At 51.4% G+C, this 26,695-nt stretch overlaps 1 protein-coding gene across 1 annotated transcript in view; it reads left to right on the top strand.

Annotated features, from left to right (window-relative positions):
• The window catches only part of Bmp7 (bone morphogenetic protein 7), a 76,863-nt gene that overhangs the window by 8,999 nt on the left and 41,169 nt on the right, over positions 1–26,695 (top strand). The window contains exon 2 of the mRNA XM_036184670.1: positions 18,456–18,648. Within this exon, the coding sequence (XP_036040563.1) occupies positions 18,456–18,648 (193 nt within the window). The remainder of the gene's footprint in view (positions 1–18,455; positions 18,649–26,695) is intronic.

Raw genomic sequence — 26,695 nt, 5'->3', positions numbered from 1 at the left:
AATCATGCATGTGCAAACATGAATGGATGCATGTGCATACAGATACAGGTACAAACGTGCATACATGCACATGCATGTTCACATACATGTGCATATCCACACATCTGTTTATGTGTACACACACACACACACACACACACACACACACACACACATTGGTGAAATTATTAAGGCCACTCCACGTAGTTAAAAGGGAGGTTTATTTGTGGGGTAACTTACAAATGAAGGGATAGGTTGTAGGGTCTGGCAAAGGTATGGCGCAGTCCAGTGGTGTTCTCTGGAGAACTCTGCTCGGTCTACCTCCAGAGCCAAGAGAGACATCTCCTCTGGATCCTGGGTCTTCAGCTTCCTCCCTCAGGCCCACCTTGTGGGCGTGACCATTACCGAAGCCTCAATGGGGGTTGGAACTTCCAGGCCAAGGCTGGGATGGCTACCCACTACATCTCCCCCATTTGTCTACATAAGAAGGTTCTAACCTAATACAAGACTATATACAAAGAAATGGTCATCAAATATTGTCCAGGAGTAATGAGGGATAATGACTTAGATAAGTTGGAATTACAATAAATGCAAACAATATCAAGCAAAAAATACATACTAAAATCCAGGCAAGTCTAGAGCTTGGGTAGGTGGCATGTTACAAAGATCATTCCAAAAGGTGTCCTATCCTAAAGAACCTGAGTCTAACACTTAATATATTCTATCTAAGATATAATATATGTATATATACTAAGTTGTAACTATAACTGTTAATCTTCAACCTCATCAAAGACCTGAGAAGAAATATAATAATACCTGAGAAATGGGAGAAGGATGCAAGCAACTTTCAGAAGTCTTGCAAGAGTAGACAGAGACAGCTGGCAGCCTGGACAGTCACCTAATGTTTCTCAGCATCGTTGGTACATTCACATTGGCTACAGGCCTAGAGTATCTGACAGACCATTTTCAGAAGCAGGAATTCTGAAAGACCATCTTACCCTGTCTTGGCAGAGTACAGTGGTCGCTTTCCTTGTGTCCCACTTGTCCAGAAAGGACAGCATTCGTACTGTCAGCAGTTGAGACAAGGGCAGTTCTTTGCCCAGTAGGCCATTTTGTGCCAAGAAGACAAACTTCCAAATGGAAATGTCTTAGAAGTCCAACATTCTCTCAAAATCAAATTGGTGCTGCCAGGAGCGATTGTGTCTCACGGCAACAGAATTCTAAGTTATTTAAGTGCCATATTCTCTAGGTCCATGAAGTGTTTGAAGATTACCTGTCCATCTGACCTATGTATTTATAAATCTGGATAACCTAACTAACATAATTATAGAGATGACAAGCATAGGTGACAATAAATCTATGTCTTATCTACCTAAACAACCTAAGGACTAAGGCCTCCTATAAATAAGGCAAACAGTCTGTAAGCAAATGTACAGTAAAAGGACAATGACTTTAAATTGTGACAATACACAAAAATATCTTTAACAGAGGTAGGAATGTATAGTGCAATATGCAATATGATAATAATCCTAAATATATATCAGTATACAGAATATCTTAAACAGAAGTAGAACATACATACAGTATTACAGATATAAATTTATATTTGTATCAATATACAAATATTTCAAATAAGAGTAAAAATATGTGTACATTATAACAAACATAGTTTTGTGTTTGTATCAATATACAAATTATCTTAAATAGGAATATAAAAAGTTTGTATTTGTATCAACATATAAGAATTCATAACAGTGCAAATTACAGTGCGAATAATCTAAGGCTGCTATTTTACTACATTTATGGTGAAATTATTAAGGCCACTCCACGTAGTTAAAAGGGAGGTTTATTTGTGGGGTAACTTACAAATGAAGGGATAGGTTGTAGGGTCTGGCAAAGGTATGGTGCAGTCCAGTGGTGTTCTCTGGAGAACTCTGCTCGGTCTACCTCCAGAGCCAAGAGAGACATCTCCTCTGGATCCTGGGTCTTCAGCTTCCTCCCTCAGCCCCGCCTTGTGGGCGTGACCATTACCGAAGCCTCAATGGGGGTTGGAACTTCCAGGCCAAGGCTGGGATGGCTACCCACTACACACATACACAACCTAGAGCTTCTGGTGTCTTTGGCTTTTGATGAGAGTCTCCTAGATTATTTTCTCAGCCGTCCTTGCCTTCCCAGGGTGCACCAGGTGTTCATATGTTGGCTGTCTGTGTCTGTGTACACGGCGGGCGGGGTGATGACATTCCAGGCAGAGTCCTGTAAATGTGTGTGATTCCACAGTCCCTCTCTGGTATATTTTGAATGAACAGCCTACATAGAAACAAAATACACAGTGAGCAGCATGTTGGGATTTTTGCTTTGTAAAAGCGTAGATGAGAATAGCCATGTAAGCCGAAGGCCTGGAGAGGAAAAACAACACAAAATCTTTGTCAGGAATTGAATGTGAACTGTCCCCCACCAGCTCGTGTGTTTGAACACCTGGTCCCCAGCTGCTGCTGGTGTTTCAGGAGGTCATGGAACTGTTTGGTGATGAACTTAGGGTTTATGGGTAGAGCCTGATGGTGAGGACACTGCCCAAATTTTCCCAGAAGGTACTGGCTGTCCCTTGTCCCTAAGTCTTAGCCTGAGTGGAGAAATCCCTGTTCTCAGGACTTTGAGGTGGCTCCTCATTCCCCACTGGGCCTGTGTGGCTGAACCCAGACACTGGATTCAGGGTCTTATCTCACTCTCTGAAATGGGTCAGAATGATCCTGCAATTCAGAGCTAGCTCTCCATTTACTTAGGCTTCCCCCGCCTCAGCCCTGCCCCCTTTACCTCTCTCTGTGTTCTGCAAAGTAAGAACCATGGGGCAACCCTACCTTACCTGATGAGTGTAGACCGTGCTTGTGATTGAACACAAGTCTCTCCATCCAGGGAGGGTCCTGGAGGAAGAGGACAGACTGCTTGGGAACATCTGCTGGGCCTTGACCTTGACTTTGTGGTCCCTTGTGATGGGTGAGAGAGAGAAGCAGCTGTACCCCTCTAGCTCTCCATCCTGATTGTAACAACTCTCTCTGTCATGGTAGAAAAGCATTGTCAGGGCAAAGGGCCTGTGTATCCATATGCGGGGCCTCCATGCCTCCAGCTCCCTCTGAGGAAACCCTGGGGCAGCTACGTGTGTCTCTTAGCAATCATACCTGGTGATGTGGATGGAAACGTCTGTGGAAGCAGCCTTACCACATGCCCAGTGTTTCCATTTGTAGTTGTGTTGTGATATGGGAGAGTCACCCTTCTCTGACGTCCTCCAATGGGGAGTTGGGTTCCTTTCCTGTGTCTGTGTGTGTGCGTGTGCGTGTGCGTGTGTGTGTGTGTGTGTGTGTGTGTGCGCGCGCGTGCACCTGGGTGGATGTATATGCATGTGGTAGAAGCATTGTGGAGAACACTTTGGGATGGCTCTGGGAACAACAGCAGCTGTGCAGTTCAAATGCACAGACCTCTGTCTGTGTCCAGGGTGACTTAGAACACATAAAGAGAGGAAGCGAGGGGCAGAGGGTGTTTAGAGTGTGAGCATTTACAGGCTTAGCACACAGGCTCACTGGGCACTGGAGTGACTGCCGACTGGGTTTTCTTGTTCTGTAGTGAGGCCATGAGCCTGAGGAAAGACTCATGACCTTCAGGGTGACAGCTGCTGGGGGAGGTCAAGGAAAGGGTTAAGGACCAGGAGCACATGCCTCAGCTGAGGTTCATTCTTGTGTGTGTGCACATGTGGTGCGTGCATTTACACCAGTGGCTCCTCACCTTCCTCACGCTGCAGCCCTTTAATATAGTGCCTCATGTTGAGGTGATTCCTTCACCACCACCATAAAATTATTTCATCGCTGCTTCATAACTGTAATTTAGCTACTCTGAAGAATTTTAATGTAAATGCCTGTGCTTTCTGATGGTCTTAGGGTATCCCTGTGAAAGGGTTGTTCAAAACCTCAGAAGGCTCATGACCCACAGGTTGGGAACTGCTGATTTTTACATGCTTAAGTGTGTGCCACTGCTGGGGTGAGTACACACCTGTCAGCCATGTGTCTGCACTTGTGTGTGGAGGCCGGAGGTCAATATGAGGTGTTGGTCTCGTCTTTCTTTCTTAACTACTCTCCACTTGTTTGGTGTTTGTTTGCTTGTTTGTTTGGAGACAAGGCCTCTACTGAACCTAGACCTCAGCGTTGAAAAGCTGGCAGGCCAGTGAGCTCTAGGTCCTTGGGTCAGATCTTGGCTAGGAGAGGACAAGACAACAGTGAGCAGACATTCCCAAAGCTGCTAGCACCCATGTTCTGCAGCGTGCCAGAACGACTCTCAGTTTTGACAAGTGCCTGTGTTTCTGGTTGACGCTACATATCAGCTTTAAGGTTTCCTTGCTAACCTCATTATTCCAAAATAATTTGTCTCATTTTATTTTTTTAATGGAAGCAACCAGAATGTCACCTCTCGTGGGCATATGGATGCCTGGCATGTTTGTCTCTAAGGTTTGCTATGTGATTAAGCTTTTCTGGATCCCAGACCCACTAGACCGATTCCTACTGGAGATGCCTGCTGGGAATGGTCTGCATCAGGTCTCAAGGTTCTCTGCGGCAAGGCGGCTCCTCCCTGCTGTCCAGAGTACAGCTGTGGATTCATGCCTCATGGGTCAATAACCAATCAATCTTCAGACCCATTAGCACAAAGGGGACTGGCCGAGAGCAACCAGAGACTCAGTGGGGTAGTGCCCGGAGACGTTTAAAGCTCCCTTGCCTGTTCTGAAAGTGCTTGGAATAAAGCAGCCATTTGTTCACAGGGCAGGGGCTGTCTGGGGTCTTTCCATTTACTCCTCGGTCTTGAACTTTGTAAAACACACCCCCACTCTTTTCCCTTCTCAAGTTCCACTTTCTGACTGACTTGACCTTAACATTTGTTGAGAGACAAGCCCTTAAAAATGGCAGTGGGGCCTGGAATCTTCCAGGGCCAGTAAATGTTTATGGGATGGAGGCATTGGTTGGTCCTTCACCACAGAGGAAACAATAAATGAAGTGACTTGCCTCTCACCCGCTCACCCGCTCTGGGTTGTATCCGTGGGGGTTGGGTAGGTGGAGAGGAGGGTGGGGAAGGGGATCCAGGAATATCAGGGCCAGTGTGGCTTGAACATCCCGGGAACATGGAGGTACCCTTTGCAGGGAGTATAGGGCTGCTATGGGTGTGGTCTGCGGGGTCACTCTGCTCTGTGCACTGTGGAATATCCAGCCATCTCCCAGGCCTCCACACACTAGATACTAGGAGTGCCTATGTCTCGAGTTGTGACACCTTAATGTAACCCCAGTCTTGGTTAGGCATCTTTTTGGTGAGGGGAAGCCCTTCCTCCCAGTTGGAAGCCACTGGCTCATGGTGATTTTTCAGAAACTTAGAAGAGCCGCAAGTTTGAAGCAACCAGGCTGAGTGGGGATACCACATTCTTGGGGGTGTGTCATTTTCTGGCTATAAGGAAGGACTTTTGCAATCAGAATGGGGCCACTCCTGGACCCTGCTAACTTCCTGCGAGATGCCCCAGAAACTAAAGTAGAGGGGGACACCCTGAGAACCACTGACCAGCTATTCTCTCTCTGGGCCCTGTTCCCACTCCCTACAGGCTAAAGACACTTAAATGTGCACCTAGATGTGCTGGTCGCCTGAGCCCATTCTGGGTCCATTCATGAACTCTCTTCCAGCTCCCCGGGAGGCTGGATGTCCTAGCCCGATGTTCTTTGCAGATGGACAAGATGGGCAAGCCAGCTCCCTATGGGCTTCAGAAATCCTCAAAGCAGGGAGGCCACCTTAGACCTTGGCTGGACTTGGGCCACAGCCTGAGGGAGACCGCCTGAGACCTCAACTGAAGTCGGACCATGGTCCAAGGCTCAGTCTAGCCACACACCTGTTTCTCTACAACCTGTGATCTCAAGATGGTTTGTTCACCTAAAACACGAGTTAAATGATCAGAAGTGACAGTGATATGCAGTCCAAGTGTCAGGGAATGCTAAATAAATGTTTAGCTGGCACACAGGCTGGGTGTGTTCTCGGTGGTCATTACCAGTCCATAGTGGCTCACCAGTGGCTTCGTCAGATATTGTGGTAGTCAAAGCCTCAGTGTCTTCTGCCTGGCCACCATGGGCCTTTTGTGGACCCCTGCTTATGAACAGACATTGTCTGGGTGCATCATCCTTTTTCAGGGACCTCCTCCCCCTTCTCAGAGCACCTCCTTCCTGGTTTGGTTAGACCTATGTCTCCTTTGATGTTAGCCCCCCCCCCAGCCCCCACCCCAGGGCAGTACTCCACCCCACCAAGTGATCAGGTCTGTGTCCCATCCCTACATGAATTTTTCATAAGCCACCCAGCTCTGAGGCCCACTCCTGTCCCTTGGTAGATCCAAGACCTTTTTCTTTTTATAGCTCAGGGACTTGGTCCCATCCCTAGCATTGTTCTGCTGCCTGTACCTTGGGGGCTGGGTTAATAGAAGAGAGGAGATTGGTGTATGCATGCTGAGGCCAGGGCCTCAGTGTAGCCTGAGTACAGGCATGCGTGCAGCCAGGGTCCCGAGCATGGTGCCTCAGCCCTACATCTAGGGCACTGGATGGAGGTGGCATGCCTGAGCAGAGAGACACACTGACTGGCTCTGTCAGAAGCTTGCCTGTGTTGACAGGTCACGAGGCAAAACAGGAAGGTGGCGTTATCACACTGGGCTGATCCTGTTACACTAGAAAGTTATGTCTTGGTTGATTAAGATCTCTCATTGGTCAGGGCTTTTGAAGAAGCAGAGCTGGGGACCAGATGGAGAGGTGCCCCAAACAGAGTACTGCTAGCTTCACCTGAAGTTCCCTAGATGTCTCCTTCCTTGACTCTCCAGTCACATTGGGTCATAAAGACACATCTTGTTGCAAGTAAGGGTATAAAGGTGTGCTCTGGCCTCTAGCCAGCTGTGCTCGTGGAAGGCAGAGGGAAGTTTAGAGCTGGCTGTTGGGAGCCATGTTGGATGGATTAGAGTATTCTCTTCCTCTTTGTGGTTTCCTAATATTGCATACTTGTAGTTAGGAAGGTATGTAATCTTTTCAGATGGACAAGATGGGCAAGCCAGCTCCCTAAGGGGTTAAAAACTCCTCAAAGCAGGGAGGCCACCTTAGACCTTGGCTGGACTTGGGCCACAGCCTGAGGGAGACCGCCTGAGACCTCAACTGAAGTAGGACCATGGTCCAAGGCTCAGTCTAGCCACACACCTGTTTCTCTACAACCTGTGATCTCAAGATGGTTTGTTCACCTAAAACACGAGTTAAATGATCAGAAGTGACAGTGATGTGTAGTCCAAGTGTCAGGGAATGCTAAATAAATGTTTAGCTGGCACACAGGCTGGGTGTGTTTTTGCCTCTACTGTGTGCGTGGGTAAGTAGAGCCTGTGCTAGCTTCCAAAGCCAGCAAACAGCAGTGTCCCACTGTGAGTGCATGCAGGAGGCTGGCTGCATTTGATGGTTGTTTCATGTTTATTGGTATTGGGGATAGAACCTGGGGCCTTGAGCCTGCTGGCCAATGCGCCATCTCTGAGCTGTCTCTCCCCCACCCCACCCCCATTACTACTAACCAAACTAGACTCTCAGCAGTCCACAGACTGCCCCGAAGGTCTGGCCTTGAAGACCCAGCTGAAGTTAAGCATTTGCTGATAACATGACCAGCAGAATCCTTCCCATGTTCTTTCACAAGGACAAATGTTCTTGACAATGACCCAAGAAGGTCAGAAGGCCCGTCCTGCTCAGGGACAGGTGACAGCTGTCTCCTTGGTTGGAGTGTATACATGGACAAGATGCTTTGAATGTTCTAAGAGTCTGGTCTATACTTGATCTTTGGAGGTGGCTCAAGGCCCTGAGGACCTGAACTCTGGCAGACCCTTTATCAGTGGGTGGGGTCTAGCCTTGACCCTACTGCTGCATGTTCCCCTGGGGCATGCTGGGACAGGGCCTGGATGTTTCTTCTGATGTTTGGGGGAGGTAGGAGACATCCATAGAATGCTTTCCGGCCAGCATGTGTCTGCTCGTTTGTCAAAATTCTCTGATCATGGGCATCACAGCTCAGTAATGAGTAGCTTATATGTGTTGGGGGGAATCAGTGCCTCCCCAAGGGTAAAGAAAGGACACACTATGGCAGCAACTACTGAGTCCTGGAGAAGATGCCAGATTTATTCAAAAGGCTCCCAGCACTGTCAGTAGACGGACCGTAAGCCTTCCTGCCTTCTCTGCTACCTGGTCTATTGGAGCCAACATGGCTGCTCACAGTAACTCGTGATTACAGGATAAGCCCCACCCCACCCCCTTTGCTTGCTCAGCTTCCCTTGCAGCTTGAAACAGCCCTGGGCTGTTATTCTAATTAGCAAACACGACAGGAAACCTGCTGGTTGTACTACAGGCTAGGAGGTGGTTCCAAAAAATATTTTGCTTCCCACTGAGTGTCTGCTGAGCTGACAAAACTTTGTCTTTTTCCTTTCTGTGTGCCTTGAGTGTCGTTCTATGAAGAAGTGATGCTTGGTGTTGTGACAGCTCTTTTGTGACCACGAGACCCGACGACTAAAAGCCGTTGTGCAAGCAGTGGCCAGGTGAAAAAGGTGAAAAGAACAGTCATGGATGAGGTGACTGAACTTGTGAGTTTAACTAAAGTTTTGGAGAGAGACCTGAAGCTTGATCATATGCTGTCCCATGACTCAGTTGGTTTAGAAGGTAGATCTTACCACCTGGCCCCCCGTGGCTGCGCTGGGGACACAGAGGTGTTGTGCCTGTTCTTTGATTGCAGCTGGGTTAGTCATAATAATAATGATCAACTTTACTTGTGCCCGATATCCTCTTGGTTACCATCTTGGTTCATAGTATCTCGTTTTTGTAACATATACCCCCGAACACTTGGAGCAGTGAATGAGATGTCGGGGTCCCCTTCCCTGCTCTGGAGCCTCATGTTCTCACACTTAGTGGTCACCACTATCTGCCTCTAAACATGTAAATTTGTTTGCCAATCCGTTCTTAAATTGAAGATTGCAGGAGGGCCCTGCTTGGAGCACTATGAGCCTGTCTTTGGCTTGGTGTGGGACTGCAGTAGGAGGAGCCTCTTCCTCAGCTCCAGGGTGGGTCCACAGGGTCTCACCATGAAACCTGGACTGGCCTGGACTCAACAGAGATCCCTCTGCCCTGCCTCTGCCCTGCCTCTGCCTGGAGTGCTGGGATTAAAGGCGTGTGTGCACTACCGTGCCAGACTCCACAGGCGGTTTTAAAAGTGTTTTGGTAGTTCAGACCAGAAGTTTGAACGTTTTTTTGTAAAAATGTGAGCTTAAGACAAGTGAGGGCCTTGAAGATTTCCAGTTTCCACCAAACCATCTCCAACTATCTCCATACCAGTCTTTTTCCAGGAGTGAAGTCAAACACTCAGTTGTCCATGGTTGGACTGGAGACTGAGGTCAGCTCTACGGAAGACTCTTATTTTGAAGGGGAGATGGAGCCTGTTCCTTTCTGAGACACCTGCATCTCTGGGGCTAATGAGTTTAGGCTGATAGAACCCAGACCCCAGGAAGGATTATAAATTCTCATGTGATTTGATTTGCTGCTGAATACCTGAAAGCAGCTGTGCCTGCCCACTGACCCTGCAGCCCCAGCTGCCTGGGGGCGGTCTGGGTCTCCCCTTGCCCAATGGGGAAGGAGAAGGCAACAGGTCCACTCCCACCTAACTGTTGGGCCTGGGCCCCTGCCAGGGCTGCCTGTGTATCAGGGACCTGGTCCTGTCACGCTGTATGCTGGCCTCTGTTGTCTTTACCTGCAGTCCCATAAGTAAGGGCCTCTGTGTGGCTTTGTGTCACGGGGGAAGCTGAGCCTGTTAGAGATGGGCTAACTTGTCCTGAGTCCCTGTTGGTGGTTGGCAGAGACTGTGTCGCATTGGACATTCAGGCCGCTAGGATCACACAGCTTTCGTTCTGAGCAGATTGAGGTCAGAAGAGGAGTTACCCTGGGCACTGTGGGATGTGACTCAAGCCCTCTGCCACCTTCCCAGGGAAGCTGTGAGCACTGGGCAGAGGAGCGGTAGGCAGGGCAGAGGTGAACCCAAGAGACATGGCAGCCATCTTTGAGGACCTTTGAATGTACCGGAGGCTCCACAGATGTCATGTATCACAGTGGTTGTCAAAGTGGGGTCCCCTGGCAACATTGCCACTCTTGGGAATAGGCTAGGCCCAACCCCTGAGCCTGTTTGGCTATCAGCATCTAGGGGGAGCAGTCTCGACCCTCCCATGGCCTGGTCCTCGGATCTGGAGCAAGAGCCTTGTGCCAGGACTGTGGAGCCAGGACTCGTCCTAGCTGTGACCCACAGTGGGGACTGGTATTTGGTTTCTGCAGCAGGCAGTACATGGGCGGGCAGCTGTATCCCAGACGGAAAGGCGTAGCGGCCATAAGATGAGCTGTGCCTGCCAGTTGGGAAGGGACCAGCGGCCAAAGGTCAGGTAGGTCTGGAACGGAGCCCTGCATATGTCACCTGGACATGTCTGACCACTGTCCCCACAGGACATTAGTCACGAGTGTTCTGTGAGCATCTGCTTCAAGGGACCTTGTGACCTGAGCAGGGTCTTCCTGCAGGCAGAACCAGGAACATCAGTGTCCAGGGTCCATGAAACCCACACATGAGCCTCAGACCCCAAGCTCTGGAATGGAGGTGTGTGTGTGTGTGTGTGTGTGTGTGTGTGTGTGTGTGTGTACACGTACGTACACGCGCGCGCTCGTGCACATTAATATGCAGGTGCATGTGGAGGTCGGAGGTTAGTGTCAGGCATCAATCTCTTTTCCTCTTATGCTTTGGAGCAGAGTCTCTCAATGAACCCAGAGCTCATCACTTCAGCTAGACTGGTTAGCCAACAAGCCTCAGGGATCCTCCCGTCTCTGTCTTCCCAGCACTGGGCTGCAGATACGTGCTGCCCTGCTCAGCGTTTATGTGGGTGCCGGGGATCCAAGCCCATACCCTCATGCCTCCGTCGCCTGCACTTTACCCACCAAGCCGTCTCCACAGCCCCTTCTGTGGAATTCTGCTGTCCACGGCTCTTCTCACATTAAACCTCCCCTCTTTGAAGACAGCCATCCTGTGTGTCCCACCATGTGCTCTCCTTCCCACTTTGCACCAACTCTACATAAGTTGGATGGTTTGGAGCAGGTGGTGGCACTTGGTTTAGCAGAGTAGTGCTGATCCACAGGACTTTCCACCGTGCCACACATGTTTGTTGGGCAGAGAGTCCACAGGCCTCAAGTGGCTATTTAAGTTTAAGTTAAATACAGCAGCAAAAGCAAAGCACCCAGCCACTGTGGCCACATCTCAAGGGCCTGGTGGCCACATGTGGTCCGTGGCTACTGCCATGGGTAGTGCCCATGGATAGAGGCCCATCCTAAGACATATGTAGGTCCAAGTTGGTGGGATGCTGGCAAGTTTGTATGACATGACCTCCTGGAAGAGAAGGAGGACTTCAGAGTGATGAAAGTCTTTGGGGTCCCACCCAGCTGGCTGACAGCCCAGATACGGACCAAGTCCAGCACCCTTGACCTCTTGAGGTTTGGTTAGCTCAGAGCCTCTCAACACTGCACGGTAACATCTGGGAGGCATTGTGGAACAAGCCTGCAATCCTAGCACTTGACAGATGGAGACAGGAGGGTCAGGAGTTCAAGGTTATCCTCAGCTACACAGCAAGTTCAAAGCTAACAAGAAACTGCATCTCAAAAAATCAGAAAAGAGCTTAGGGATGTAGCGCAGTGGTAGAGGGCTTGTCTAGCATTGTCTAAGGCCTTGGGTTTAATCCCCATCTTTACAATTAATAAATAAAGAAGAAAGAAAAGGAAAAAAATTAGAGTGGGTCTCACTATTTTGCTGGGTTGTGCTTGAACCCGTAGGCTCAAGGGACCCTCTTACCAGAGCCTTCCCAATAGCCAGGATCCCGACGATGAACCATCATTAATTCCCCTACAACATTGCAGTTGGGGGCTCTGCAGTGCATGAGTTGTGGGGTGTGACAACATTAGGGCTTCAACCTACTAGATTCTAGTAATCGTGTCCATCTGTATGACACCCACAGACACATCGGGTGCTGCTCAGAGTGGCCGGGTGCAGAAGGGGTGAGGGTCCAAGCTGCTCTGATTGGTTTCGTGGGGCATTGCCGTGACTTGTGTTGTCTTCCTGTGTTTTCAGTTATTTGAGGATGGCACTGGGACCAGATAGCCCTGGGTCTCATCTTGGGGACATGAGTGACAAGTCAAGGCTGACCACTGGCTTATGGAGAAAGGAAGGCCCTAGACTCATGGACCATCTTTGCTCTTGGCTCTTTTCACTCTGGGTCTTTTTAGGCAAACAACTGGCCCAGCCCTGGAGAGATAATTAGACCCATCTTTCCCCCTTCTCCACCCCAGCCCAAACCCTCAGCTTCACACAGTTTACAATGATGACATTGTTCGAGCTGTGCTGCACACATGTGGACACTGAAGTGTTTAATCTTGCAGCAAAGACCTCATTCCTCAGGGCCGCCTCCAGCCCAACATCTCTGCAGGCTGCAGACTAGGACAGAAAGGCACCCCACCCCCACCAATGCCAAAGCAGCTGCATGCTCAGAAGGAGGCTTCGGCTCCTGAGACCCCATTGGAGAGCTGGTGTGGGAACTCGGAGGCCTGACCATCACTACAAATACTCAGTGATGTTCCAGAGTTAAGTGGCAGCGAGATGAATGTGGGGAATGCCAAGGGCTCTGTGCACATCAAGCTCAGGTGCCCCCCCCCCCCAGTACAAAGTTGGCTGTGGTCTAGAGTGGTGGGGGCTTGGCCCTGGCCTTTGGGCCTCCAGGTCTCTTTGGCTATAGCCGGTGACTTTATACTGAGCCTCAGTCTCCTCAGTTGTAAGACAAACCTGTCTCGGAGCAGGGGTCTTGTAAGGATCAAGGATGTAACCTGTGGGATAGGGAGGGGGCATCTAGGCCATTGAGAGGGTGTGTGGGTATGTGTGTGGTGTGTTTGGGGGTGTATGGGGTGTGTGGTGTGTGATATGGATGTGGGAGTGTATGGTGTGTGTTTGTGTGTGTGTGTGTGTGTGTGTGTGTGTGTGTGTGTGTGTGTGTGGTGTGGTGTGTATGGAGACTGGAGGTCAACCTGAGGTACCATTTCTCAGAAGCTGTCCAATCTTATTTTTTAAGACAAAGTCTCTCACTGAGACTGGAAGCTCAGCAATTAAACAAGACTGGCTGGCCAGTGAGCCCCACAGACCACCTGTCTCCGACTCCCCAGGGCTAGGGTCACAAGTGCATGCCGCCATGTCTGTTTTTTCACATGGGTCCTGGGGACTGAACTAATATCATCATGCTTTTCCGGCAAGTACTTTACCATTTTTACTAGCTGAGAGAGCTCTTAAGACGGTGGCTGCCCACCTCACAATCATCTCTGATGACATGTAGAGAAGTCGGGGCACAGTGTACTGTGGGTAAAATGAGCAGCTGTTGTGGTGGCCGACAGTGATGCTGTTGTGGTTCCCCCTGATAGCAAACAGAACTAGAATAGAATTCAGCCATTCCCGCTTTTGGTCCCTACTCAAAAGAATGCACAGCAGAGTCTCCAGGAACTGCCTGTACATCCATGCTAATAGCGGCGTTTGTCACAACAGCTGGGACAGAAGCAATCCCAATTCCATAGGAGGATGAATAGATAACAGGGTGTGCTCGAGCCATGCGATGGAATATTATTCAGCCTTGAAAAGGGATGTTCTGATGCCTGTTATAACCTTGATGATCCTGAGGACATTGCTGAGTAAAATGACCCAGTCACAGGACAGATTCTGACAGGAGGTCCACGGAGGAACAAAGCTCACAGTGACAGGAAGTTACACAGTGGTCTCTAGTGCCGGGGGAGCAGAGACTAAAATGAGCCTTTAGTAGGGACAGAGTTTCACTTTTTCCAGATGAACATTCTAGAGACAGCGGACTGTGATGCGTCTCACAGAACTGAGTGACGTGTGCACAGGCGGTGAGACAGTATTTATTACCCACATTTCCCCAGGTGACCGTTTAAGTTTGGCAGCTGTTGAGGGCTTGAGAGATGCTCAGCAGTTAGGAGCAGTTGCTGCTCTCCCAAAGGACTCAGGGTTCAATTCCTACACCTCCATCAGTGGGCTCAAAAACCACCTGTACCTCCAGCTCCAGGGGATCCAACACCCTGGTCTTGCCTTCACAGGCATACATTCACACACACACACACACACACACACACACACACACACACACACACACACCCCTAAAAATAATAAAAGTAAATCTTAAAATCACCAAGTATAGGGGCTTTAATGTTGTCTGGCTTAGAGGGCACATTGGAGAAGACACTGCAGGCCTCATGGGCCCCTCCACTTCTCTCTGATACTGTCTAGCCAGGTCTTGGATCTGAGCCTGGGCCTCCATGAGCGCTGTGCTGACTGAGGTGGTGGGTATGGAACACCTGTCTCCTCTCTCCCCCGGAGCAGTGTGGACATCCTGGCCTCTCTGGTGTGGCATTGCCCTGTTAGCGGGGACACACTTTCCTTTAGAGTCCCAGGGTTTCAGGACCACACAGTTCACCATGTCCCTCCAGCCCAGCCCCTTTCAAGGACTTTAGTCTTGTCCTTCCTTGATCTCTCTCTCCCCTCTCTTCTCCTCTCCCTCTCTCTCTGTCTCTCTCTGTCTCTGTCTCTCTCTCCCTCCCCCACCTCCCAGCCACCATGCCTGCCGCCGCCATGCTCCCTCGCCACCCTCTGGAAGTGTAAGTGCCCGTGAGCCCTTCCTTGTAGCGTTGCCTCGGTTCTGAGAACTTCGGCACAGCAGCAGAAAGGCAGCCAATACAGTGTCTGTTTGCTTCTTTCTTTTTGTCTCATGGTTCCTCGTCTGTCTTTGGGAAGGGACCCCGTCCTGGTGCCGTGATGTAAACACCCACAGGTACATCCTGTTGTCTGTCCTGATGGGCGTTCTCCTGCCTCATCATTTAGAGGCCCCGTGACAGTGGCAGACACCCTTTGCTATTACTGCTTAAGGGCCACCCTCGGTGACTGCCAAGGCCATGGCTGTTATCCTCTGAGGACACAGAGACATATGGAGCACAGGTCACATGACCCAGGCCACACAGCTGAGCGACACAGCAAAGACCAAACTTGGACCCCAGGTCTCAGAGAATAGAGGTCAAAAGTGTAAGGTTGAGAGTTCCACAGTCACCCATTTTGCACTGTGCATAAGCTAATTGGCCTACCTGAACCTCAATTTCCTCATCTGCAAAACAGGGATCCCCCCAATCTCACAGGTTCCCCCTAGACAATGGCCAGAGCTCTTCATCGTGAGCATCTCCAAGCATTAGCAAGACCTGTGCCTTCTGCACCTCTGGGTTCTTCAGTCACCCTGGCTAGGAAAGAGGTGTCTCTCTCTGCTGTCTTCTTTTCTGCCTGACCCTTTTGTTTGCTGGTGAAACTGTTCTGAATCCCGGTGGGTGGCGGAGGGGACACAGAACTAAAGCTTGTGGGGACTGACTGCACTTAGGTTGGGAGCCCACAGTGACCCTGGGCAGACACAGTCTGGCTCTCCTTGCTGAGCCTGGGAGCATCACCTGCCCAGGGAAACATGACCCACTGTGGGGTGGGGGAGGGGAAGGGAGGGTATTCCCTGCCTCTTATGTGGGAAGAGCAGGAAAGAGGGTAGGAAGACATGGTGAGGGCCATCCATATCTTAGCGGTGGGGGGTGGGGGTGGGCACCGAGAGCACTCTCTTGACACTCCAGGACTCCACTGGAACCTAAGCAGAAGTTCCCATGATAGGCTGGTCTCATCTTTAGGCAAAGTTGCCCAAACTCAACTGTGTGGCAGGAGAGAAGGGAAAGGATGGAGGGGTGGGCATAGAGAGAATTGCTCAGGAGCCTTAGGATGAGGAGGGAAGGGGTGCGTCTGGGTTGATTGTGGGGGCTCCATAGGAACAGAAAGGAGTGAGCATTGCTTGGCCAAGGTGAGAAAGTGTCAGGAGAGAGCCAGGCTTGACTGGAGTGATTTGTGAATGATTTGGGGACTGACTTCTCATTGGTCTGTGAGTCCTACAACTGGAGACATCAAGACAGGACTAGATGCATGGGCAGGAGGCTTGGAGGGGGCAGCCAGCTATGAGAGAAAGCCCTATGCTGTCCAGGTGTTTATATGCAGAGAGTTGTCTCCATGTTGGAGCCATTAGCAGGTAGGCGGTCTCTGTAGGTGGGGTCATTTGCATGCAGGGAGCCATCTGCCTGTGGGCTGTAACCATGTCCTGGGTGGATGAGCTCTCCCTGGGGAGGTGTGAGTAAGCCAAGGCTGAGTCTAGGGAATGCTTGCAAGATGGACAGAAGTTAGGACCAAGAAGAGTAGCTGGGCAGTCAGGAGGCTCCTAACACTTCCCGGTGAAGAGAAGAGTAATGGTGGTGTCCAGAGGCTGGGGTCACACGCTAGCTACCTCCATTTATGTCCCAGCTGGTTCCAGGGTGGTCTTTAGTGACTTTGCCTGGGTGGGAATGCTATTGGGGCGTTCATTGGAAGCTCCTCTCTGGGGTGGTGTGGGCGTAGGTCCTGGCTGTTCACTGCGGGACTTGTGACTGCCGCCTGAGCTCCAGGCCCCCTGTGGCTTCATCCTTCCCTGTCCCTGTTCATAGGACTGTGCTCCCGTAGCTCACGTCCCATGTGCACCTTCACAAATCTCCCTGGCACCACACTTTGGGAAAAGAGCATTGTCTTAGTTAGGATTGCTATTGCTGTGAAGAGACACCATGACCACAGCAACTCTTTTCAAGGAAAGCATTTAATTGGGTGGCTTACAGTTTCAGAGGTTTAGTCCATTATCACCAGCAGCATGCATGTGGTTCATGCACATGCTCCACATGTGTAACGGTACAGTGTGCAGTCTGTTCAACAAGCAGATAACAGCCCACCGAGCTGTTCTCACTGTTGCTTTACACATATGTGGTGGTAAAGGTCCTGGGTTTGGTAGGTCCTGGTTTGAATCCCACCGTTTTGACTCCAGGCAGGCTGTTAGACACCTTCGGGTCTCAGGTGCATGCTTGGCCACTGCTGTATTATGCTCACTTCCTCAGGTAGCTTGGGCACTGTGCTGGTTAAGTTTACCGGTCAATTGACCACACCTAGAATCACCTGGGACGTTGAGAAATGTCTAGATCAGGTTGGCCTGTGAGCTTGCCTGCGGAGGACTGTCTTGATTGCTAACCGATGTAGAAAGACAGTCCTCCATGGGTATTGGTGTTCCGTAGGCAGTTGGGCCCTGACTATGTAAGAATGAGGGGAGTCAGCAAGCCAGCAGCCCATGTGGGTACCTTCAATCCTCTGCTCTTGCCTGTGACCAAGCCCCTGTTGTGATAGACTGTCACCGGGAACTGTAGGCCAAACGGACCCTTCTCTGCTTTAAGTTGCCTTGTGTCAGGGTGTTTTATCACAGGGTCAGAAATGAATTGAAGCAGTGTGGAAGGAGCTGGCGGATGATGAGAACTATCCAAGACTTCCTGCCTTGACTCCTTATCCTGGGGTTCCCTCCCCAGGCTCTCTTGATATCCAGAAGACTGCCTTTCGCAGCAGCTTCTGCAAAGGGGCCCTTCCCTCCCTCTCCCGTCAGTAAACCCGAGGGACTGACACCTCTTTCTCATGTCAGCTCACCTTTCCCATGTGCTCCTCGCTTCAGAGAGTGGGCAGGAGGAGAGCCAACGCCAGGAGGCATCTGGAGAGTTCCCTCTGGCCAGCTCTTGATCCCTTTTGGTTCGGGGTGGGCTATGAGCAGCATGGTGCGGTGGCGGTTCATGGTGTGCGTCTCTGAAGTCCTTTGGGACTCTGTCATGTGGTAGCATTTACACCTTAGGAATTGGCACACCCTGCTGAGAGCTGTTTACAGCACAAGCCCACCAAGACCAGACATCTTTACTTACTAAAAGCGTTCATTGCCATTCTTCTGTGCAGCCCAGGGCTGAGAACCATTGCCCTATGCTGTCCCAGGACAGGCCAAGCAAAGTTCACCAGTGACAGTTATCTACCATAACAGTATCAGTCACATATGTGAATTCGGTCCCTCACACATCACAGCCCCATTTTTTATACGGTGAAACTGAGTTTCAGATGGGGTATCGGGCATCTTTTACTGCCACAGTGCTACTTAGTGGCCGAGGCTGGATTAGAACCCAGTCCTGAGCTTCTAGATTCTGGTCTGGTGTGGTTGTTGTGGTGGTCAATGATTCACTTTCCCCAGCAGTTGGATACAGAACCATGCTCTTGTTCAAGATTGCCCTAGGGTCCAGACCTGTGACCATCGCGTCCACAGTGTGTCTGTGTGGGATGGAAGGTTTTCACAAAGTGCTGGCCAAGGCAGTGTCCACCCAGCTCAGGTCAGAGGCCTGGACAGAGAGGAACCAGACACTAAATGTTCTCGGTGTTTTCTTCCCCTCCAGTGGAACATGACAAGGAATTCTTCCACCCCCGCTACCACCATCGGGAGTTCCGGTTTGATCTTTCCAAGATCCCCGAGGGGGAAGCAGTGACTGCGGCCGAGTTCCGCATCTATAAGGACTACATCCGGGAGCGTCTGGACAACGAGACCTTCCAGATCAGAGTCTACCAGGTGCTCCAGGAGCACTCAGGCAGGTAGGTTCTGCCTCTGTGTGGGAGTGGGATCCCGAGTTTCCCCTAGCTGCAGAGGAAGGAGTGGGTGACAGGCTGAGGGTGGGGCGGGAACAGTCCTGGCGGCTTACACTATTGGGCCCTAGACCAGGTGATGCCTTAGGGTGTGTGATGTGTGAATGTTCCTTCAAACTATGACCCTATGCAAACTGGGTCAGGGATATCGGGAGGCCAGGAAGCCTGGGAAGCCTGTGACTGTGCCTCCCTAGACAGGTCTATATGAATGGTCTAGGTGTGGTGGTGTGTTGGGGTGGGGGGAAGGGCTGGTGCTAATGGTCCTTCTATTCACTGCTCTGAGCCTTGGGTGATATCAGACCACCAATGGAAATGGCCATTTGTAATCAATGCTAAGAGGAGGAAAACACAAAACAAAACAAAACAAAACAAAACAAAACAAAACAAAACAAAAATGAGCCAAAAGCAAACAGCTGGAGAATCTCGGCTGTCCAAGAAATGCCAGGTCCATAGCAGCAAGGTCGCCTTTCTTGTGGCCGGCCTTTGTATTTACAGAGGCTGTGGGACTTTTATTGTCCCCACAGATATTGTGGCACCGAAATTAGAGGGGGCATCCCCAGCTAGGACGGGAAGAGAGACAAGGGGAGCCTGGTCAGGCACTGCTGCTGGGCAGCCCATCTTGGTGGCTAAGGAAACAGACCTTCTGTGGCGTGTTTCTAGTGTCTTGCACTCAGGTACCACTTCATATATGCACTAGCACTCTCAAGTAAGGAGTCTGTGTAATGGGCAGGATCGGAGTGTCCTCCCACCACAGAAGGCCAGCCAGAGAGAGAGTGCAGCCACATGGGGACTCAGCCCAGGTTTGGGAACTGGAGACCAGGCCTCTGAAAAGCTTTTCTGGTAATAGTTTAGTTTTGAATGGAGTCTGATGGTACTCGGCTCCCCAGGAGGATTAGCATCTCTTAGTGACACCCTGTCTTAAACTGAAGGATGATGAGGTCTGGGAACTTGCTCAGTGATGAGCGCTTGCCTAGAATGCACAAGGCCCTAGGCTCGGTCCTCATTGCAACAAAGAAGGAAAAAATAGTTTTAGATGGACGAGACAGACGCACGGAAGAAAGCTGTAGAGAGAAGCAGAGGTGACTGTGGAGTTTAGGTTTCCTCTCACCACTGAGGCCTCAGTCCCTTCTCCAGGCGGCTTCTTTGGCTCCATTTCTCTTTCCACAAAGGAGCCCACCATTCACTCTCTCCTGCTTCTAGGTGGGGGCATTTTGCTCGACACCGCCCCATCCCGAATCTTTCAGGCCCACACAGTTCTGTGGGATGGGCTGTGTTGTGTTGGACATCTCATATGTTTGCTGTGTGAAGCAACCTTCACCCTGATGTGGTGGACAGTGCTCTGGGGGTGGCCTCAGGGACAACTTGAAGAAGTCGGTTCCCTCTTGCCGTGTGGGTTGCAGGGATCAAACTCAGGTGGTCAGTCTTGGTGGCAAGTACCTTTACCCACTAGGCCATCTTGCCTACCCACCCTCTGGCTTTTTCTTTACATGGTTCTGGGAGATCAGTCAGGTCCTCATGCTTTCGAGGCAAGCCCTTCCCTGACGAGCCACCTCCCCAGGCCTGTGCCTCCTCTCACCCTGATCATGTCTGCCTGAAGTTCTAGAACTGTGGCTGGGTTACATACCTGTGTGCACATGCTCATCCACACACCCACACATGGCCTTTGCAAATGTCACTGGGCTCCTTCCATCAGTGAGGGAGGAGACGCTGGTCCCCACGCACTGGGGAAGGCCTCTTACCAAACTGTTTTTATCTTTGTCACTCTGATGGGTGACAGATGGCATCCTGGTGTGGCTTTAATTTATGTTTACAGCCCCCACGGCTCTGCACCTGTGTGTGTGTGTGTGTGTGTGTGTGTGTGTGTGTGTGTGTACATGTGTGCATATGTGTGTGTGCTTATGTGCAAATGTGCTCTTCTTGAAGTGTCCTCTAGGCTCTGTCTCCTCTCAGTAGGACCCAACTGTTTTCACTTGGGTTCCTCTTATGTCTGCATGTGTCTACAGAAACACTAGTTCTGAATGAGGATGATTCCGTTGACAGATCTGGGGGTTAGGACTGGAACCTCCTTTTTGGGGTAGAGGATGATGAGGAGATGTGAACTCAGGAACAAGTGAAGAGAGACGTGAGTGGCTTGGAGCTGCTGGGGGAGATGTGGCATGGTGACAGGTGTCTGTTAGGTGGTCACCAGTGTCCTGCCGAGCTGAGGATGTCTGAGTATCTGTCAATAGAGGACAGAGGAAGAGTGTGTATGGGGGACCACAAAGGGTCCTGTGGTCACATGAGGCAGGATGGTGAGAACGCCCCACCCCCACCCCAAGCCCTAGCCCCCCGTACCTTCCCCTCCACACCGGGATGGGATGAACCACTTAGGCCTTGCCTAAAAGATAGCCTTAGTGCATCTTATCCCCTCCCATTCCTGGGATTCAGTGATGGATCCTGCCGTGTCGGGGAGGTGAGGAGGTATGGATTGTCACAGTTGACAGAGGGACACATGGTATAGGACTCTTAAGCCCCCTGGCATACTGGTGTCATGGCTGGTTTATTGCTGAAGGCCTGCCTCTGGGGGCTCCTTGCTTAGCAGAGGAGGGACCCAGACAGGTGGAAGTGTATGGCTTACAGGGAGCAAAGTTAATTGACAGCAGGAGGGCGGAATAGTGGGCTACTAAATATTCTTTCTAGCTCCACAGGCAGAAGTGTTCAGGCCCTTCTCCAGGAGCTAAAAAGCTTTAGCTTTTAGTTTGTTTTGTTTTCTGGTTGATCTTGAATCTAGGTGCTTCTCTGGAGGTGTAGGGGTGGGCTAATCCAGCTTTAAGAAGGCAGGTTCAAATCCTGCTAGAGTGGTACTGGGAAGTCATGACCTTGGATCCTCAGTTTCCTCCCCTGGAAAGGAATGAGTTGTGGAGTCTTCCTCCCAGGGTGTGGGGATGGTTTTTAGAGATGGTCTTCCACACAGTAAGTGTTCACCAAGCGCTCAGTGATGGTCTGTTTTTCTCCTCACTCTAGGAGGGAGAGAGTCCATAGCAGAGGGAGAGCTTCAGGCTTTGGCAGCACCACCCTCTCTGGGCTTCATCTTCTCAATGCTTGAATATTTTAAGCCCAAGAAGATGCCTGGGGACACAGGCCTGAGCTAGGTAGAGATGTATGGCTCCTTTGCATGCCTCTTCCATTGCAAGCCTCCTACTTACCCAGTCCTCTAAGGAGCCCAGTCCCCCCCCCCCCAAATCCTGCCACCACCCTGGGCTCTGTGCTTAGAGAATGAGAATGAGCTCTGCTGCCACCAGCCACCCAGCTGTTCAGGGCCTGGGACATCTGGCTCTCTGGCAGGCTCAGCTAAGCTCCAGGGACACTCCGGGGGTGCTGGGATTAGCCAGCTGTGGGCTGGCCTCAGCATCTCTCCCCTGTGGGAGTCACTTTCCACCAAGTCCTCTTGATCTCTTGGAGTTGGAGGCCTTCCATGGCCGGTCCCTGCCTCAAGCCCCAGACAGCTGGAAAGACAGAAGAGGTATGCCACCCTTGTCGGCCAGCTGTGGGAGAGCCAGGGCTCAGAGATGGGCCTGGGGGTGCTGGCTTGGTTCTGAAGGCTTTGCTGGGGTTGATGGGGAGGATTAGGAGTTTAGCCTTATTTCCTGGACCCTAGGCCTGAGGCTGGACCAGCTAGCTTCCAGGACCTGAGCTTGCTTCTGCTCTGTTAGTTCCATCCGCAGGCTAGGGGTCACACTAGGTCCTCCATCCCAACCTGTGCTCTTGCTGGGAGTTTCCAGGCGTGCTCCTCCTGCACTGGATGGCGGGGCTTGCACCAGGAGCCCCAGGAGGCCCTGTCACCACCAAGGTTGAGATGTTGTCTGCAGCTGGATGAAAAAAGCCCCTGCTCCATCACAGGGGCTTTGGCTGCCAGGAGGGTGACCTCAGTCTCTCCAATGCCAGGACTTGGATCAACCTTGGCCCGAGTCACTGTGATGGAGAAGGGGCTGTTTCTGCCTGTCCTTCCAGAGAGAGATTTGGGGCAGAGATGGCCAAAGGGTAGCTTACCAGTTCCCTCTTCAACCCAGTCCAATTCTGCTTGTTCCCAAGTGCCCTGGGATGGGGACAATAGCCTCCCCGGGACATCTGGCTCTTGCTTTCCACTCAGAGGAGTTGTCCCGTCCAGGGTGCCCCTGCTGTATGAACAGGTACACCCCTACCTGCCCACAGCTCTTCCCTGAAGCCCACTGCATCCAACCTCCAAGGCATCTCAGCTGCCTTTTTCCCTCAAGTCCAGGAAGATGGCCTCTCACCCACACCAGGACAGCCTGTGCCACTGTACCTCAGGTTTACTGGAAAAGCTTGTTGGAACTGAGGGCAAGAGAAAGGGCATCTGGTCTCTACACCCCACAGTGGTCTCCAGGTAGCCCTTGGGGTGGCGCCTCGCCTCAGCCTGTCCTCTGTGGGGACTTGCAGGTGGCTGTCACTTTGGTTGTAGGGTCAGGACTTGGTGACCAGACTCTGGAAGGTTTTCCTGTATCCAGGCTTAGACAGAGGTCACGGCACAGTGCAGAGACAGCACCAGCGGAGGTTTGGGCCTTATCCCATTTGGGCATTTTCTGTTTGCGGTGATATGGTGAGTATCCCACCGCCACAGTGGGCCTTTGCAATGTTACCTCTCCTCCACAGACTGGTTCAGAGGCTGGAGTGACTTAGCTGAAAAGTCAGGAAGTGGCAGAGGGGAGGCTCGAACCCAGGTTTCTGAAACACCCTCTCCTGCATTCTGAGCTACAGTGAGATTTTCAACCCTGGCTGTGCATTATTGGTTGGGTTGGTCAGTGTCTGTTAAAGCTGCCAGTGTTGGTGGGTTGAACTGGGTGTCGACATTTCTCGAGATAGCTCATGTGTTCCAGGTGCTAGGCTCCAAGAAGGCGGCTGCCGTCCCTTGTGTCCTGTCTTGACTGACTCCCCGGTCACATAGGTGGACTGTGAGTCACTCCTGCTTCAGCTCCAATGACTTGTTCGCTTGCAGGACGTCCCTCTTCTCACAGGACAGAGCCCCACTCGTGTTCCAGACTCTGTCCATTTCACTGGCATGGGGAGGGATTGGCCGAGAGCAGGGCTCCTTCCAAAAGCTTCTGGCTTTTCCTGCTCCTATAGGCCTGTGTGCAGGCTTTTGTGTCTCCTGGCTTCTATCTCTTGCCACTACACCTCAGCCCCAGGGCATAAGCTCGAGATTTGAGCTGCCTTAGCAGTGGGCACTAGCTGGTTACAGTACCAGTGCCTGGAAGGTCACAGGAGGGGCCATGAAAAGCCTGGGTTAGGACCATCTGGGCGCCTCTCCTTGAGGCCTCTTTCTCAGGGCGCCACTCCAGACCCCAGCCCTGAGCCTTGGACACAGTACAGTCAGTCCTTGGTGTTGCTTGGGCCCCTCAGGGCCCCTCAGTAATTTGCAAGGATCATCCTGGAAAAAGCTTGCATTCAATGCCACCCAGCAGGGCAGGACAGCAAGCCACTGTGTCCAATCTAGTTAGTTCTGGAAAGGCAGTCAGCCGGTCCTGTCCTGTGTCCTGGAGCCAAATGCCCACTGGCTTCCTGTCCTGTGGTCTGAGGTCAGCTGGTGGGCTTTGGTGGCTGTTTTGATCTGTGCTCCTTTTCCTTCCTTCCATCATCTCATCCACAGCCTGGCTTCTTGGGAACTGGGTGGGCACCGGTTGGGTGTCAGTGGTAACAGGGTGTGTCTGTGGGGCACTTGTGATAGGGTCCTGTGGGGGTTCAGCAGGGGGCTTGCGAGGGCTTTCATTTTCTTGCACTCCTCCCGGCACTGAATCACAGGGAGTCGGTTCCCAGTCAGGTCCAACTTCGTTGCAGACCCGTCGCACGGGAAGGGCTGTTTCCTACTGCTGGGTAGATCCGGGCAAGTTTGAGATGCCGTCCTCAGCCTCCTGTGTCTCTGCAGAAGGAGTGGCTGTCCCCCTGAACAGCCGTGACAGATCTGACTGTGCAGCTCCAACAGAGCACCAATAGAGGCCTCCTCTTCACCCATTTTGCTGAAAACCAAGGCACATGACCCAAGATGAAAGAAAGCTGATGAGGGCAGCTTGTCCATTCTCTTCACCCAGTTCACCAGGGAAACTGAGGCACAGAGGACAACCCACCTGCCTAGCTTGTCCTGGCAATGTCGTGAAGATGCCCAGGCTGCCACCTGTAGCCACCTCCAGTTTCGTGACTGTGTGGACTTGGCAGCCTGCTGGCCTGGCAGAACCCCAGTGAGCACTGAGTGAATTCCGAGGGGCAGCCACAGAGGCTGTCGGCAGGAGTGACCTCTAAGGCACACAGTAGGCACTCAGAGAATCCCTGTTGCAGGAAAGGGCAAAGACTTCTTGTACGGAGGTGTCGTCCCTGAGGACATGCCCACAGGGGCCTGCTGCATGTATGAGTGCCGGCAGTGTCTCTGCTCATGGGCTAGGTGGGCTACCTCAGCACATTCTGCCATGATCTCTTGTCACTGCCTTGTTTTCAGTCTTACCTCAGCATCTGAGCTCAATTTCCAAAAAGTGAAAATTGCCCGTAATTTTACTGCTTTCGATTCTCCGCAAGCTTTGCTCTGATGATCGTAATTATATTATACAGAGCCGGGGCGGGGGGGGGGGGCGCCCCGGTGCCCAAGGGTCAGTGGGCTCTCATTGCCAGTGAGGGGGAGATGGCAGCATGTGCCGGGGCCCTGTGTTCCTGATGCTGGAATGCGTCTGGGGACAGTGGGCTTCAGGATCCAGTCTGTCTGGATAACTTGATCAGGCACTTTAATTCCAAAAGCACTCCATTCTTGGATCGAGACCTCTGCTTGCCTATAGGAACCTATTTTTCCAAATGTATTAACATGTGTGTTTCATATCAGGGCCTGTAATTGCTTTAGCCTTCTTGGCAGGAAACAAAGGGAATTAATATTTTTCAATTTGGTTGTAAGCGGTCATCTGTAGCTGGGATAACAAATGCCTTCTCAGATGCTGACTCTGGGAGGATGGGGGAAACAGGTGCCCCACGAAAGTGCTGTTTCCAAGAGGCCGCTCTTTTTCCACGAAGGCCTCTGCTATCTCATCTTCATGTCAGGAGCAGGGACTGGTCAAGGCTTGGTCAGACTCTGGCTTCCTCCTCTGTCTTCCTACCGCACCTGAATTATTGCCCTCATCTTTCCCCGTGGCTTTGCTTCTGCTGCTTCAAGAATGGAAGAAGAAAAGCTGACACTTGGCCTCTGTTCTAGCATGCTCTGCACTGGTCTCCCTCAGGGAACCCAGGCAGGCATGGCTAATGGATCTCAGCATTCCCTCCTGCAGATCCTCAGTGCAGCTGCGGGGAAAGGGAATCAGCCGCTGCTGATCAAATGGAGCTGTCGGCCAGGGAAGCCTGCCTGGCCTCTGGTCTCAGGTCAGAATTTCTCCAGGGCTGTGTGTGTGTGTGTGTGTGTGTGTAAACCAGAGAACAACATCAGGTATCTCCCTCAGTCACTCTCCACTTTTATTTTTGAGATAGGGTCTTTCACCAAATCCGCTGTGTGACTAGCCCAGCTGGCCAGTAAGCCCTTGTCTCTACCTCCTCAGCACTGAAACTGTGGTGCACTGCCTTGCTCACCTTGTTGTGAAAAGGCATGGGTTTGGTCCCCAGCAGCCTCCTGAAATCCATCTTCCCAGACCCTGAAATGAGGCTTTGTGAATAGTTTCTGGGAAAGGAGTGTGTGTGTGTGTGTGTGTGTGTGTGTGTGTGTGTGTGTGTCAGCGGGGGTGGGGGGCAGGAGAAGATGGTGCTGTGCAGGGGCCCAGGGGAGAGCTGTGGTATGCTCCCCTGCAGGGGTTTCAGAGACAAACTTGCATCCTCTAGGCTGCAGTACTTAGCCTTCCATAGGGCATCATTTCGGGCAGAGCTCCTATCTTTGGTGCTATGGGCTTTTGACCTCTTTCTGGGATGGGTTAATGGTGTGATGGCAGATGTTCAGCTCCAGCCTCAGTACACAAGATGCCGGTCACACCTTGCAGTACCC

This window comes from Onychomys torridus, chromosome 4 (assembly GCF_903995425.1).
Source record: "Onychomys torridus chromosome 4, mOncTor1.1, whole genome shotgun sequence".
Taxonomy (NCBI): domain Eukaryota; kingdom Metazoa; phylum Chordata; class Mammalia; order Rodentia; family Cricetidae; genus Onychomys; species Onychomys torridus.
Note: the sequence above shows the minus strand (reverse complement) of the source record. Positions and strands in the feature narration are given on the sequence as shown.